This window comes from Danio aesculapii, chromosome 23 (assembly GCF_903798145.1).
Source record: "Danio aesculapii chromosome 23, fDanAes4.1, whole genome shotgun sequence".
NCBI classification, from domain to species: Eukaryota; Metazoa; Chordata; class Actinopteri; order Cypriniformes; family Danionidae; genus Danio; species Danio aesculapii.
In genome coordinates this window covers 43,674,260-43,692,317 of record NC_079457.1, presented here as the reverse complement: position 1 = coordinate 43,692,317, position 18,058 = coordinate 43,674,260, and the positions used below count along the sequence as shown (strand labels likewise).

Sequence of the window (18,058 nt, the reverse complement as noted above, 5' to 3'; positions counted from 1 at the left end):
TGTGAGTAATTATTCACTTTCATGTTACAATTTTGGGTAAATACTGAGAGCCCTCTGATCCTCCACAGACAACAATGGTCATGACTAGGCCTGTTACAATAATCAATATATCGACTTATCGTGTAATACTTGGAGATGACCAGTATATTTACAATTTCACAAATAACGTTTTGACCATTTTACAATGATTTCCCATACCTCACTGGTGTCAAAGTTTGTAATTGGACATTTACCCAATAGGACACTTAATAGTGTATATATACTAGGACATTTACTTTATAACATCAAATTATAGAACCTAAAAAACCTTAAGAATGATAATGTTTATGGCTATTTGCATTATTGTGCTGTTATAAAATCATTATATAATCATAAAATGATCTCAAAATGACAATAATATTGCTTACTGCAACAATTTCTGTAACAATATATCACACAACAAAAATTCATTATAGTGACAGGCCTAGTCCCGACTCCAAAGTCCAGAAAGGTATCAAAAAACAACATAAAAACAAGACTTTATTCAACAGTTTTCTCTTCAGTATCAGTATGGCGCTTATACATTCCAAGCTCTAAGCAATGATGTATATCCTGGATGCATGTGTGTGACTTTCTCTGCTTGAAAAAAAGCACAGGTGCATCCTAGCTATACATCAGCAGACCGACACGCATACAGAGCACAACAATTTCATGAAAGATTACCCTATGCTGACACTGAGGGGAAAAGAAACTGTTAAATAAAGTCATTATTTTAGTTTTATGTGCAGACAAAAGTATGCCTAGCTTGATAATATTCTAATTGAACCACTGAAGGCATGTGGTCCATTTTGAGAAAGTTATTGGTATTTCTTAGGACTTCAATCTGGACAGTTGCTGTCAGATTTCAGATCTCAGATTTGCCCTAAAATATCTTAATTTGAGTTCAGAAGACAAACAAGGATCTCAGGGGTTTTGAACGGCTTAAGGGTAATTAATAACAGAATTTTCATTTTTGTATGAATTAAATGTGCTGTATGTAGGTTTTGACTCTTCTAAAACATAAAAATACCATAATATGTTTGCAGATATTTAAGAAACATGCTAAGTGATCATTCTGGTTTATCTGAAAAACAATGCTAAGGTCAGAAATTCTGCTTTGAAAATGTAAGTTACGTGCCGGAACACTGTCTTTGTTTTGGTTCTTTTAACTTGTCCACTGCCACTTTAGGCAATTATATTTCAGCACCCTGGGTTGCCTTGGTGGAAAACAGCGCATTTGATTCTGTCAGTCAGAAAGGTTCTCGAAGCATGCATCTGTGACCGAAATTCGACCTCCAGTGAACAGTAGCAGACTCCGAAATGAGACACAGATTTAGAGTTCCACATGGGGTTATTAACATGTAAATAATATCAACAAATAATATAATGATTCCGAAAGTAAACATTAGGTGGGCAGGTTACATTGTAACGCCATGTCCTAACAACACACTACATGATGTGATTTGCAGTGATAAGCAATTTGGCTTTCTGCACCAGACACAACACAAAAGAAATTTAAATACAGCCATTCAGAAGCACAGAATATGCACCTACTGCACTCCAATGAAATGGTAAGGTTCGTAATCTAATTAATACATATTAAACCTCTATAACATTATTAAATGTACATGCTGAATTACTAATATAAGTTGGTTTTGGGTCTAAAGTTTATTTCATTTTCAAGGTATGAGGTGAACTATCTGCTGCTGCTGCTTTCAGTACGTCATGGTAAATGGCATTCAAACTCACTTTGTTAGCATTTAACACTGAAAAAAAGCACATGAGGTGTACCTGAGGTGATCTTTGTCAGTTTTCTGTTGTTCACCTGTGAGAACTAGAAGCCGCTTCTAAAATATCAATTCGAGGAGTTAGTTAAAACAAAAACTCATTTTAGCATGGAAAGCATTCTTTCTATCGTGTGCCGCTGCCTTTATCTAGAACACGGTTTAATTCAGCCTTTAGGCTCGATAGTCAGACTAGCTCTTGTTGGTCCTCAATCTGGCAACCTGCGCTTGCATTTGTTTTGATCCAGGAATGCAATACCTAGTTTAACCACTGGGTCCACTGGGTTTGTCTTCAAACTCGTCTTCAGGTTCAGACTTATAAATGATTGTGAATAATAGATGAATCATGTGTTAATGCATCCGTTTTTTTGGTCCAGACCAAACAAACCAGCAGAACATACTACAAGTGTGAACTCATTATAAATAATGCTGCAAGTACACGTCAAACTATTCCACTAACAACTCTAACCTAACAGTCTACCAATACTCTAATGAAAGTAGTATCTGCAAAGTTACAGTACATAAAGTCAATATAAGGTCTAAATGAGACCATCAAAATAAAGTATAGCAGGAAAAACCTCTTGCATGTGTTTCATCAGAGCACAGAGAGGGAAAGGCATACTGATGGGCTTACAACTGATGCACATGGATGTCAGAGGCATTATCTCCACCGTGAAATCAGGCCAATCCTTAATTAATGATCCCCTTCATGTGATTCTCTAGTCAGTCTCTCTTACTCTCCCCATCCTGTCCATGACATCCTCAGCTTAGCACAAATTAAATCAAATCTAACTTTAGAAGATGCTGCTATCAGACATGTGAAAGGCAGTGAATTTCTCCTTCTCACGGCCTTGAGGGCCAAAGCAGCCCACAGTCCTCGAAGTGGTGTCACAGGTCTGTACAGAGAGGATCACATATATTTTATGTATAAATATTGGGGCTTTTAGACATTTTTATGAGATCAGATAGAGGACAGCAACAGGAAATTATTGTGGAGAGAAAGGGAATGTGACACAGGCCAGAGTGCCCCTAGCTCTCACTCATAATGAGCTTGTGACATTGCATTTCTTTTAATTTAGATCTTTGCAGACGCTACACATTGTCTCAGTTATAAGTTGCTGGTGTTGATTCTCTTCACAGCGGAGTCATGTGGAGGCAGGCAGCCCCATATGCTCCCTGTTTTCCAGTTGGTCTGACACGTCAGCACCACAGGCCATTGTTGCTACTGTGCGTAACTTTGGCTTTTTGTGCTTTTGAAACAATTAAAAAAGAATGGTGTGACATTCCCATTAGCCGTCTAACAGCAGTGGCTCGCAGAAGGGCGTCTCGAGCCTGCAGCATGTACGTCAGAGGTGAAAAAAAAAAAGACTCAGAGTGGGTCAAAATTAGATGGCGCGTAAAACTTAAATCCTCTCTGACTTGGCAGTCTCTAATGTAAATGACATCAAACTGCTCAAAGCACAATCCAGCAGAGAACTGACTAGAACTGCAACTATAGATATTTAAACAGGTCTCCTTTTTGATACATATTTCAACAGTTGATGAGTTGGGAAAAATACAATTAACCAGCAGAACAAGCTCAGAATAAGCTTCATAAATTCACTACTTTTTAGGACCATTTAGTTAAAAATAGTTCATAAAAGTGAAGTTAGGCTTAACATAATGTGAAAATATGTTTAGCAGCCACAACAAAACACATACCATAGCAAACTATCACAAATAAGAGACGCATGATATTGATTAAACTACATATCCTACATAGTAATCACAAATTGGTCAGAAATAATCACTAATAAAAATCCACAAATGATTTTTCACAAATGCTTGACAAATAACCACAAACAAAACCCAAAATCAACAGATTTATCACAAACCAATAATCAAGAAAACAATAACCAAAGTGTTTCTACAAATGTTTGACAAAAAAACAACAACAAATGATACACATATCCAACAGAATAAGCACAAATAAATTATTTATAATCTCAAATGTTATCCTCTACAGCAAAGAAATGGAGAGCAAATGGAAAATTTGAGCTAGTCTTTTGAGAAATGACTCCTCTTCAGATGTGCCTTTTCAGAGCTTCAGATAGGATCTCAACAGTGTCATTTTGTTTGGATTTACTAAACAGCTGCAAGTTAATAAAGCCTGCAGTAACATGCCAATGATTACTATACTGTATGAATTCAAACATTTCACAGCAGATTCTCAGACCCAATAATGAGCCAAATATTTGTAATCACGGGTAAAATTGTTTACTCACAGTATGTTGTTCTCAACCTGTATGACTTTCTTCTGCCACACAAACAGAGATTTCCTTAAGAATGTGGGTATAGCTGACTTCCATTATAATTTATAAGTATCAACAGGCAATCTATTAGGACTGTGAGCTCCAACTTGAAAAAAAATATAGTAATTGATAGTATATACTGTACTAAAGCGTTTCAACCATACTATAGTAAAGTGAATAATATTGTATATATTATAGTATTTACAACACTATGTTAATGGATGCTATAGCATGACAAACTGTGATCTGATAAACGATAACAAATACTGTAGTAGCTTTATTACAGTTAACTGTGGTGTATTTTACATTTACTTTACAAAATGTAATGTATTTACATAAATACATTACATAAATGTATTTACATTATATTTAGCAGATGCTTTTGTCCGACTTATAATTGAGGAGGTATTTAGCGATTCAACAGGAAGAGACAATATATACGAGTGCTATCTATTGAAATGAACTTGTTTGTGTTCAGAGAATTTAGTGCTAGAGTATTATATATGAAGAGTTCAGATGCAAAACCTTCTAAATCCATCTGACCTCTTTTCTTGTAAATGAGCATTTTCTATCAGGCTCCTCTGATTAGGTTCAGAAGTTTAATTTTACATGTAATGATAAGGTTATTAGCTAGCAAATAACCTTTTTCAATTAAATTTTATGTTTGCATCAAAACCAGCTAAATCCACTTCTGCTTATTTGCAAAAACTTCTAAATCCACCATTGGGACAAGACAGTGTATTTAGTTGAAAATCACTGAAGATGCAATTAGAGATTACTTTACCAAACATAAAACACATTACACAAACCACCTAAAATACATAAATCTTTCAAGTAAGTGGCAGTTCATTCCACTGTGATAAACCAGGGAAAAAGCAGAAGGAAAATGAATGAATGAAATCTGTCAAGTAAGTGCATTAATCAATAACATTAAAACTGACATTAATTAAATCTTAACAATCTGTTGTCATTTCTGATATTTGGGATTTAGATTTAATGTAAGCAGAGCAATGTAAACATTGTAAACATCATAAACTAAGCTTGGTAGATTAAAATATTGTAGTGTAAAATCATTGTGAAACATCAATATCTGTGCATAGTCTATTAATATAAAAAGCTTATCAGATGTATGGGTATTATGAAGTAATACAAATAATGTATAGTTTTATACATTATATATATATTTTTTAAAATAGCTTAAATTAGCTAATAAAACACAAGGTAGGCCTACTGCGCTAAAAGGGGATGTCTCTCGGACAATTTTAGAAGCTGTCATTCATTCATTCTCACCATACTTAAGGTCTTGGTCCCTTGTTTATCCTCATAGCATCAACGCAGGATAAAAGAACGGCATCTTAACTCTGTCTCACATTAAACGCAGTTGCCGTTTAATGTATAGTAAATAGGACTCATTCAAAGTGGCATCACTGCGCAAAAAACAACAGTCTCCTTATAAAAGCCGGCGTATCAGCACGCTGTTACATTGAAAACATATGATTCGATTCGTGCCTTCTAACCATAGTATCTGGATGCAGCCTTTATAATGCAAGCTGAGATTGCATCACTCAGCGATGCAATGTCAGACACAATGCACTCAATGGAGAGAGTGAGGTCACTGTGATGGGTAGGGTTAGGAGTGGGGTTTAGGTTAGCGCATTAAAAAGCATTGGGTGCAGCTCAGATTGCACTGCACCAGGTCTGCATCCAGACCCCACTCCCTTCTAATTGGTTCTCAGGATATAGCGGCTTTTGCTTTTGCCAACAAACTGTTATTTCTGACCCTGGGATTTAGATGATTTGAAGCAAATCTATTTGTTGAACATACTACATGTCTAAAGCATTCACTCAATGTCATTATCTCATTTTTGGCGAAAGTGCCGTTTAGCAGCTTTTGCATCTGAACTCTTCATATATATATATATATATATATATATATATATATATATATATATATATATATATATATATATATATATATATATATATATGAGAGAGAGAGAGAGAGAGAGAGAGAGAGAGAGCGAGAGAGAGAGAGCGTGCTTCAGTAGGTGGTTTTAGTATTATTAACCTGATAGCCTATCTGTGCTTAAATTTAGTATAACACAACCTATAATTCTAGAAAATAAAGTAGATTATTGGGCAATTTGTTAATATTAGTTGATGTTTTACCACAGCAACAAAAGAATTACCACAACAGTTTTCAGTAGTTACTATAAATGACTATAGTATTATTTCATATGGGTTCAGAAGGCACATTAGCAACTGACGCTACCAGTGTACCCACCAGCCATTCAAGAAACTTTTGGTTAAAATCCTACTTATTAAGTATTATAAGGCAAGCTGAATGGGTTATATGTTACTTTTGCTATGACCCAGATGGCACTGACGTTTATGAGGATGGGTGAAGGCTAGTTATTAGTAATTTGCCTTTTTTTTTTTTTTTTTTGTTTAAACTATATCTGTCAATTAAACATTCTCAGAAGTAAAATGACCAAAAAGTTTCCAAATACTATTCCTGTACACATAGACAGATTTCTTACATTTATTTAAAAAAATGTTTGACATGAACATTTTCACATTCTTCCTCCCATTTCATACACATGAGATTAGCTTCTATTAGGTTGTAGATAAGCTATCCTGCAGAATTGTGAATGCAGTTAGAGCTCTCTGACATCACCCTAACTTTATCCTCTTAATCACAGGCTCAACTCGCTGAGTTTAAAAGCTTTAAAATCTCCAACACAGAGAGATCACTCAAACTACTTAAACACACTATACACACACAATACACAAAGGATCTTATTCTCAAGCCCTGCACATTGCACATTCAGAACCTGATGCTGAGTTCTAACTTTGTTGGTCAAAATCGCCAACATCATCAAACAATTTCAAATAAAGTGCGCTTCAACAATAAACTAATAAGATTTGACTTAGAGAGAGCTTTAAAGGGCCTGTGTGTTGTCTTTTACAGGACCCTGTTATGAGTGTTACACGAACTGTGGATCAGAAGATATTAAAATGCAATACATTTGATTTGTGCAGTAGCTTAATGTGATTTTTTTTGTTACAAAATAGATTTGAGCTTTTCATCAGCTTAAATTCAACCATGCAGCTGAAATTCATGCATGAGTCAAAAGTTTGTGTGCAAGTCATGAGCTTCAATGCTTAAATGTACAGGGCTCAGCATAATTGAGTACACTCCATTTTGAAAATGAATCATTTTATCCATTTCTCAGTGAATATAGGTAATGTATTTTGGTGCATTTAAGCAAAACAGATTCATTAAACAGATATATTTATTAAAATAATATTTTAGTCCCCAAACATATTTAGAAATTGAAAAATAATACAATTAAATGCAAGCAAAATATAGCAAAAAAAAAAAAAAAAAACAACCTACAAAATTTCAACTACATTTTTAAAATTTTTTGCTTCTCTTCTCTTTTCAAAATTTGTATTTATTATTTTTCTATAACATATAAATTTGGGTGTGCTTGTTTTTTGGACCGTTATCATAAGTTATTTTGTTAGATAAGCTTCAGTACTGACTAATCTAATGTATATGCACAAATATAATATTGTATAGCTTTCTATTAAAAATAAGAGTTTAAAAGATAGATTTGTGAGGGGTGTACTTATATATGCTGAGCACTGTATTGTTTTTAAGTAAGTGCATGTGCTCTCTGTCATGGAAGAAGTTTGGTGAACTGATGATGCAGCTTAGCATATGCAAAGGCATAGAATAAGGGTAAGTTTACTTAAAACATTTAAATAGCATAATAATTTAAGCCCAATCTGATGAATGTGCTGACATCATGTAAAGCAGATGCAGATTGAATTAACCAAACTTTCCTATTTAACCTAATTAACCAAGAAATACGTTTAAATTGCACATTAAGTTGAATACTGAGTATCTTACAAAAACAAAAAAAAAGTAAAATATTTTGTACTGTCATTATGGCAAAGACAAAGTAATTTGTTATGAGAAATTAGTTATTACAGCTATCTAATGTCTAAAAATGAAAAAATATTCTCTGCTTTAAACTGGGAACTTGGGAAATATTTTTAAAATAATACACATTTTACAAGAGGGCTATTTATTTTGCAAGAGTTTGAATTTATATGAGAGGTCCGAATTCAACCAGTGAGTGAGTGCACATACATTCAATAAAACACCAGTGATTTCAGTGGTTACAAATATAAACACCTCTGATTGGATACAGTGTTCATAAGTTTAATTGGTCATTATTTTCAGCACTGCAACAAGTACATAGAAATCTGATGGAATGTGCACAGATCTAAATGCCATGCTGTGAAATAACTTTTTACTCATTTTTACATTTCTTTTTAATCTCGACTGCCATAATGGAGTTACTTTAAGTATTTGGAGGCATTCTTTTGCCATCTTGGATTTGTGAATTTTTTGTGGCATTATTGCTTTCTCATGAATGTGTACAAGAAGAACGTGTATCTGAAAGGTACAACAAAATGTACCTGGTAAGATCAGATTTGCAAAAAAATGCACACAGCGCCCTCTAGCGGATTCGTCATCTGAAACGTGCAAGGAATCATATATTTATATATCAACATATACACATTACAAATGTAGCCAGAGCAACATATTTGAGGTTTCACAAAAATGCAGTTTGAGGCACATATACTGAATGAGGCTGCATTGGTAAAAACTAATCAACAGCACCAAATCAACAGCAGTCTGTGAGCATCTGTTAAGGTACTTTTGCCAGCGTGTTCAATACGCCAACTATAGTTGGGCTCACATTTGCCAAATTCAACATGTTGAGTCACTACTCGGACTATTGGTGAGAGAGAAAACTCTGACTTGACGTTCATTTTAGTGAATGAGTCAGTGCACAAAAAAAGCTAAAATATATCATAATTTTTCATATTCACACATTTTATATATGTGACGCCAGACCAGAAAACCAGTCATACTGTAAGTGTACATTTTTGGAAATTGAGATGTATGCATTATTTGAAAGTGTAATAAATAAGCTTTCAAAAAACCTCAAAAAACGAAATACTGAATAAATCACCGTTAAAGGTTATCCAAAATAAGCTCTTTCATTGATTTATTCAATCATTCATTTTCCTTCAGCTTAGTCCCTTATATATCAGGGGTCGCCACAGCAAAATGAACTGCCAACTATTATGTTTTACGCAGCGGATGTCCTTCCAGCTGCATCCCAGTACTGGGAAACACCCATACACACTCACACACTCAAACACTTTGCCCAATTTAGTTTATTCAATTCACCTATAGTGCATGTCTTTGACTGTGGGGGAAAACAGGAGCACCTAGAGGAAACCACGCCAACATGGAGAAGATGCAAACTCCACACAGAAATGCCAACTGACCCAGCTGAGTCTTGAACCAGCGACCTTCTTGCTGAGAGGCGACAGGCGACAGTGAGACCCTGAGCCACTGTGCCACCCAAGATAAGCTCCTATCAATGCATATCACTACTAAATACTTTTATATTAGGAAATTTACAAAATGTCTTGATGGAACATAATCTTTACTCAATATTCTAATGATTCTGGCATCAAAGGAAAACCTATCATTTTGATACATACAGTGTATTTTTGGCTCTTGCTAAAATATAGCCATGCAGCATAAGACTGGCTTGTGGTCCAGGGTCACAGTATGTGCTTGCAGTGGAGGTTTGGCCTGATCAACTGCTTTCACCATATTGTAAAAATGATCTGTTACTGTTCGACAGTGGTGTACAATCTCTGGGGACTTGAGAAAGTGTCCAAAACTAAAATTCAGAAAAGATAATAAGTGTTTATGACCTTGGATTCCTGTAAATCTACTGTAGGAGACTAAAACAAAAAAACAACTTTTAAATAGCATATTAGGGGCACTTAAAACTACAAACTACATAATGGCCATAGTAGTTTTTCTGACCATTCTCACGAGGCATCATATTGTCATGACATTTTTTCATTCAACGCATCTATATGACATATTAGAATCTATTAGACAGGTTTTGTATTTCTGTCATCAGATTTTATTAAGTCATTACCCTAAAAATACATTCTTTTTTTGGTAATACAGCCTATAAATGTGTATTATTTACTAGTCTGTTCCGGAAGGTATGCACTTCACGTTGTCCAGAAAAAAGGGAGAGCTAGTTTTTTTCCCCACAGAACCGAATGTGTTGTTTTGTAAGACATGGAATGTATGAAGTAAAGTTTTGTTTTTTTGTTATCAGAAATATGTCTGCACAATACATCTTTTCAGCATCGATATTGCAATGTGAGTGTCTACAATAGTCACATCGCAGGATATGCAATGTTGAGAAGGGTTTATAGTTCACCAACAATTGAGAATACTTCCGATTTGTGGAGTCATTGTAAAGTATAACAGAGTGAATCTTTAGAATTTGCATGTGTTTTAAAGGCATTTCAAGAGAGTTTACAGCATTCAGGCACAAAAATGAACAACATTTGTAACTTTAATGAAGAATGATTTTACTGAATTACTACAATGAGTTTTATCCAATGTTATTTTACATTATATTATTCAATTACTGTACATGAAAACTGTTTGACTCCATAAACGATTTCTTTTACTTTTGAGTTGCCTATTTGAAATTATTCTTGCTTGCAATTAGTTTATTATATTCATACATAATTGACACGTTACAAGATCACACCAATCAATCTAATTTCAAGATTTCTTTCCAAATAGGGCTAATCAAGCCATCTGGTCAAACTGTATTCATATCGCAATATCATTCATTCATTCATTTTCTTTTCAGCTTAGTCCCTTTATTAATCCAGGGTCGCCACAGCGGAATGAACCACCAACTTATCCAGCACATGTTTTACGCAATGGCCTTCCAGCCGCAACCCATCTCTGGGAACATATCACAATATATATTGGAGAAAAACAAAATATCACAATGTCAGATTTTTCCAATATTGTGCAGCCCTAATCAGAAAGTTATGTTTTTGTTAGCAGGAAATTGCTAGGCAACAGAGCCACACATATTAAAAGGCAAGGAAATAAATTATAAACTCAGAAATGCATGTAATCAATTTGAAAAACTTAAAAAAAAATCTTTTGTGTTTTGAAATTTTAATAAAATAATATTGTTAGAAATAAATATACACACATTTAGGAAAATTTAGGGTATTATAGTTATGTGGGTTTTATTTTAACAAAGTTATTAAAGGGCCACAAACCCCCCCTTTTTCGGTTCAAATATACCTCATAATTTTTCCAAAAATGCTTCATAATGGGCATGGAGTGCTGCGAGCAGAGGAAGGAGTGGGCGTGGCCAGTCGAGCAGGGAAGAAAGAGGGGAGCGAACAACTGTTGTGAGTTGGCTCACAAAATGAGACACAAACCGTGAGGAGACACATGATTCTATAGTTTACGAAGTTAAAATGCAATGAAATAAACAGTAATTTAATGCCCTGCTACATATGTTATTCGTAATTTCATATACACATAACAACAATTTGTTATATAATTTTCAAGATAATCATTTAAACACTATAAATGAGGACTTCTCTCCTTCTTAATCCCTGGGTCTGAATGCAGACACAGTGGATAATAGTGCAGCAGGTCTCTTTCCCTGTCTATTTCAAACATTAGCTCTGCCTGTAATCTGGAGGATTTTAAACATAGGCGAACACAGCAGCACGAATATAGGCGATGTGTCTGAATGGTAACGAACTCAATTGATAAAAGACAAAGTCCGCCATTTTCCAATTCTCGTATTGTATCTCGTATTATATCTTGTACAGCTCTCCTGACAAAAATGCTTGCTACAAACCAACAGCTTTGCTGTATTGGCGCAGGGAAAAACATGCAACAAACCCTGTGAATCATGTAAACCAACACATTTGACCCTTCATGAATGGTTAAATACTGCTTGCCATGCGCAGACGTGGTCTCACCCAGTCATTGGGTCTCACAGCTTGGCAGGTCTGCCTTCGGAAAGCACATGCTCTCATGAACTATAAAGAAGCAAGTTCTTCTCATAGGATAAGAAAACTCCGTTATGAATAATAATGAGAAACTGACGCATCATCACTCCACTAGAAGAGTCGCACTACATCACCAATTTTAATCCCACCTCAAAAATTATTTTAAAACCGGAAGAAGAAATAAGCTGACAAAAGCTCAAAATTATCTAGTTTTCCCCTCAATTAAAGCTGACAGGTGCTAACGCTGTCTTAACTGATGCTCAACACACACAAATCTGTTAGAATTTTTTAAAAAGTATTCCAGGGTGTCTTGAACCTTTAAATGACAAGATTTAAAAATTGGCAAAACGCCCACCTCTGTGGTTCCAATGTTAAACTGTCCCTTTAAACATCACAAATACAGTTTTAATTCTGAAAGCTAAATCCCTGGAGTTATAACTCATTGACAAGCTGTCAGTGGTTAAATGGCCATTCCTAATCAATGCAATTTTGACAGGCATTAGTTTGTCTTACTGAATAAGGGGTGTGACTGAGAAACCGGCCTGACATTTGCTCATTAACAGCATCTAGCTTTCAATTACATCACTCTCATTTGGCTGCATGGCATGTCAATCATGTGTATTAATACCAAACATTGGCCTCATGCAGATCAGCTTCAACTTTAGCTCAACACAGGGCTCACAGTATTTGGAGCAGGAGGGTCAGCAGAGGTGAGACAGACTCAGCAAGCAGAAGTCAAGCTTTGGCAGGACGGGAAGATGCTCAGCATGCTGGAGGGCAGGGGTTTTGTGGTACCTTGAGGAACGCAGGGCCACTGTGGGGTAGTGAAGACTGGAACAGTGATGGATCTAGTGTGTTAGAGATGCAGGGCTCTCCTCCATCCTGTTTCCTGAAATGAGATGCACACTTCAGCTCAGTGATACACATACACAAATTTACACTACGATACACACTCTACACCACCACTTCACAACCTTCTCAAAGAGTCAAAGTGCAGAAAACGATGCAAAATGCAAATAAGCGAAGCCTGTCAGTCAGTGATTAAGTGATTAATGGATTTCACTTTACCTTGTTATTTTTTTGTGTAATTAACATGCACAATAATGTTACCTTGAAAGCCTTATAAAAAAAAGGGGGGGGGGGGGGTTAAAGAATTAAATTAAAATACCATTTAAATTGTTTGTTTTTTTTTAAGTATGGGTTGAAGTTAAATGTTTGTTTTATTATTTTAAAGTGATAGTTGATAGTTGATAGTTGATAGTTTAGACTTGTTCAAAACCTATTTGAGTTTCTTTCTTCTGTTGAAGACAAAAGAAGTTATTTTGAAGTATGCTGGTTGCTGGGACCCATTGACTTCCCTAGTATTTGTTTTCATATTGCTGAAGTTAAAGGGTCCCACCAACCATAAGAAAAAAAAGACCAAAAGAAAGAAACTCAAACTGAAGGGGAATACATGATTAATTCACGGGGGTTCCAGTAGCTTTAAGGACTGATAATGTTGCTTTCAAATTTCAAATAATTTTCCGCATTTGTTTTCAGGAAATGATAACTGGCCAGAAAAACAAACGTTTTTATTTGCTGTGATTGAAAATCAGCTCTATTCCACCAAATACTGATTTTTGAAATTCAGTTTTAAAACAGTTTGTGCTGCTTAAAAATGAATACAAGCAAGTCTAAAAATCATGGTGTCTTTTGTTATTTTTTATAAAAACTAAATTTACATATAGTTATAGTCAAAGTTTTTAGCCCTCCTGTAAATTTAGTATTCTTTTATAAATATTTCCCACAATATTTTTCACAGTATTTCCATAATGTTTTTCTTCTAGAGAAAGTTTTATTTGTTTTATTTTACATAAAATAAAAGCAGTTTTTAATTAAAAAAAATTACAATCCATGTTATTAGTCCCCTTCAGCAATATTTGTCTACAGAACAAACTATTATATTTCATTATGTTATCATGAAAAAAATTATTTACGTTAAACAGAGATTGGGAAAAAAATATAAAGGCGGGCTAATAATTCAGGAGGGCTTATAATTCTGACTTCAACTTTGTGTGTGTGTGTGTGTGTGTGTATTTATTTATTTATTTATTTATTTATTTATTTATTTATTTATTTATTTATTTATTTATTTATTTATATACATACACTACCAGTAAAAAGTTTGAGGTCAGTAGGATTTTTAAATGTTTTAAAATAAGTTTCTCCTGCTCACCAAGGCTGCATTTATTTAATCAAATATACAGTTAAAAAAATAAAATTGTGAAATGGTTTTGCACTATAAAATAACTGTTCAAAAGTAGTTTAGCATTTAATTTAATAATTTATTCCAGTGATTGCAAGATCCAAGATGCATTTGCAGGTTCATTTCTCCAGTCTTCAGAGCCATATGATTCTTCAGAAATCACTCTAATATTTATTTTTATTATAATTATAATTATTATAATTATTATTATTGGTAATATTAACAAAAGCAATAATGACTGGAGTAATAACTTCATTTGAAACTACATACAATAAGAAAGCAGTTATTTAAAAAATGTTATAAATATTTCACAATATAAATTTTTTTTTTATATTTAATAAATGCCGACTTGATGAACAGAATAATTTTCAAAAAAAAAAAAAAACACAGAAAACTGTTGCAAGTGGCATTGCAATTTTCCATATTTTACAAACACAGTTGTTGAATTTTAGATGCAGATAGTGTTCAACCCTTTTAATTATTCCACAGACTAAGTGCGTCCTGACCCCTGACCCTTGGGGCGAAAATGTTTGTATTGTGTCAATTGACAACTTGATGTCCATTATGGAACCTAAAGCAAAACCAGTTGAGATATAGCACTCTAAATGACCAAAGGCCACACAGGTCACAGCAGAGGACGCTTTAGCTTTGTGAAAGCCTGAACAATGACAAATGAATCACCCCCAAACAGCTGTACAGCACCTGTGAGCAGGCTTTGCATTTAGATGAGCAGGTTTCTCCATTTGTTCAAAGCTCCATGGAGCTGAAGAGGTGATGTGCAATATGTGGGGGCTGGTATAATCTCATTTTTTTCAGACTCCTATTGTTTTGACATGAGGGCATGATTAGATTTCCCATTATACTTTAGTTGAGGAGAAACAGATTGTATTACACTGCGAGCTAAAAAAAAGTCCAGGGCGATGTAAGTGATCTAAAGAATGACCCTGAATGCTCCGTAATGAGACAACTTGTGAATTTATTCTTTGCTAAATGTTTTTATAAAAATGTACCCTGACCGACTCCCTACCAGAAAATCAGAGATAACTGCCACTGCGGTGATGCATATCCTCCATGGTAATTCTGGAAAGGTAAAGCTACAAAATCTTGAGTCCATTTAAATGGAATTGTATGCATGCAGACTACCAAAATGCTGCATTTGCAAAAAGAAAAAAGTTAAAAGAAAGATTTGAATAAGAATACCTGCAACAGAACCACTAAGGGAATTATGCAAATTGCATAACTGCACATATGCCCATAAAACTGACTGAATACAGTTTGTGCAGTGTAAGTAAAAGTAATGTTACTATGTATATTTACATAAATAATATAGCTAATGTGCCAAGTAAATAGTGCTGAATTGTTGAGTGAGGTGCAATCTGTGAATGTATTTTGAAAAGATTTTAGGAATGTTTCAAGGTATCGTCTTGTAAAATGGTACATCTCTTGACTGAATGTGCCTCTTAAGACATGCGTGTAGTGTTTGTATTGCTTCTGGCAAAAAGACTTGACTGAAGATCTATATCTGGGAAAATCCTTCTTTCTGACATGTAGTGGTTGCAACTGTGTTATTAAAGTCTCTCCAGTTCGTAAGGAAAGGTCAAAAGCTGCACGATTAATTCTTAAAAGATCACAATCTTGATTCAAACACTCACACAATCTTGCTTCTAAATGATTTCACAGTTCAAGCTGTGTCTATTAAACCTTTGACAAATATGATCACATTCATATCTGTGTTCATTGTGCTGCTGACCCAGAGAAAGCAGATGTCATGTATTGTAACACAGCTTCAGTCTTTAGTCTTTTCAATCACACATTATCATTATTTCTATGGTACAAAAAGCCAGATTATCACAAATGCACTGAGATAACAATACACTAATACAGTAATACAATAATACAGTGTCAATCAAATTGGAGCAAATCTCATTTTGAAAGTAACCTAACATTTAAATTAGGATTATTTTGTTAGACCAGTAAGGGGTGACGAATATAATCATTGAACTGCTTGTTCAAAAACATTCATTCAGAATTCTTCATGATTAGGGCATTGAAACATTTATTATAACTATAATATTAGATTTTTCACAGGCCAATAGTTGTGGCCAAAGGGATTCACAATGACAACATATAGCAATATCTACAGACATCCAATATATAACTGAACAATGCTATCAGAATTATTTATATGTTAATTTTTTCATCAATGAATCACACCAATCAACACAACAGAAACCCTTGCACTTAATTGGGGAGATTAAAATGAAAACCACAACTATTTTGCAACAGTTTGTGAGAATATCACCATTGTTTTAACTCACATTAAAGCGTCACTCAAGTTTTAAAACAAAAAAACTCCAGTGAACTGATTTGGCTTCTTTCAAAAAAAAAGTAGAACTTATATTTTATAGCTGTGTTGTATCACATTCTACACATTCAGATTTCTGGCTGTGCCAATTAGGATTACATTATTAATATATTTAACTTAATACAGAAACATTATGATATTTACTCTTGCAATTGTAGTTTACTCTATTTCAATTTCATTAGTCAAAAATGCATGACTGCCGTCTGTGTGTGACAATTAAATGAGCGGAGCACACTTTCGTTCTGCTTAATCAGAATTGCACAACCGCACTATGCAGAAAGCCCACAATAAAACAAATAAACAAACAAACAGGAAGGTGTGGACAAGTGGGATGATGGTGTCTGCCGCTTCAGAAGCATTATTAGGCGAATTTTTATAAAAGAAAAACAGCATGTAGTTAATATGGGAATATTTTTGTTTCAGTCACAGACACTGAACAAAAACAGGTCATTTGAGCTGTCGTAAAATTGTTGCCACAGCATGAGGAAATACAACAACCAGCAGCAGTACAACAGTATTGGCAGTGACACTTAATCTAGTAGCTAGCAACAGTAAAGTAAAAGAGTTGTTTGCAGCTTTTACAACATATGGTAAAACATCATAAAGGCACCAGGAGATAACTCACTACTAAAAATGAGTGTTTAATTTCTGATTATTTATAAACAAATTTGAATAAAAGTTGGAGTTAGTTAATACATTTTCAGTTTCGTTTTTATCTAACACTCACAGCATTTTAGCAGTAAGAAGCTACAATACAGAATATTGAGCTGAAGCTTGACTATAAAATTAAATCGTAAATCACAATAAAAAAATTAAAAATTAATTAATTAATTAATTTTAAAAAAATAAAAAAAATATATTTTTTTAAATCGCAATTAGATATTTTCCCCAAATCGCACTGCCCTACTGATAGGTGGATGCATTCATCCATCTTCCCTATACTGTAATAATGGGAACATGGAAAGGTCCACAAGCCGGGACTCAAACTTGTCACATCCGAAATGCAGTGGTGCAATATGTTCGTGCCCTGCCCACTATCTGCATCAACAATTTCTGCCTATTTTGAAATCATCTAATTGTGGTTTATTTATAAACTAATTTTGAGAGGATCACATGCTTATGATCAACACGGCTGGCTCCTCATTAGCTCCGTAATCTGACCCATTAGATGATTACGGAAGCATTACAAATAACCAGAGTTTTTCACTCCAGTTATCTTCGTCTTGAAGCTTCCCCCCCTTCCACCCCTACTTCCTCCCTCTTTTTCTGATAGGGCGACACGGTGGCCCAGTGGCTAGCACTGTTGCCTCACAGCAAGAACACTGCTGGTCCAACCTCCTATCGGGCTGGTTGGTGTTTCTGTGCGGAGTTTACTTGTTCTCCACGTGTTCGC

The 18,058-nt window shown here is 34.6% G+C and overlaps 1 protein-coding gene across 4 annotated transcripts in view; it reads right to left on the bottom strand.

The window, feature by feature from the left end:
• The window catches only part of rap1gapa (RAP1 GTPase activating protein a), a 137,488-nt gene that overhangs the window by 63,251 nt on the left and 56,179 nt on the right, over positions 1–18,058 (bottom strand). For all 4 annotated transcript variants that reach the window (XM_056448673.1, XM_056448675.1, XM_056448674.1 and 1 more), the window contains one exon: positions 12,851–12,944. In XM_056448673.1, coding sequence (XP_056304648.1) covers positions 12,851–12,944 — 94 coding nt within the window. The remainder of the gene's footprint in view (positions 1–12,850; positions 12,945–18,058) is intronic.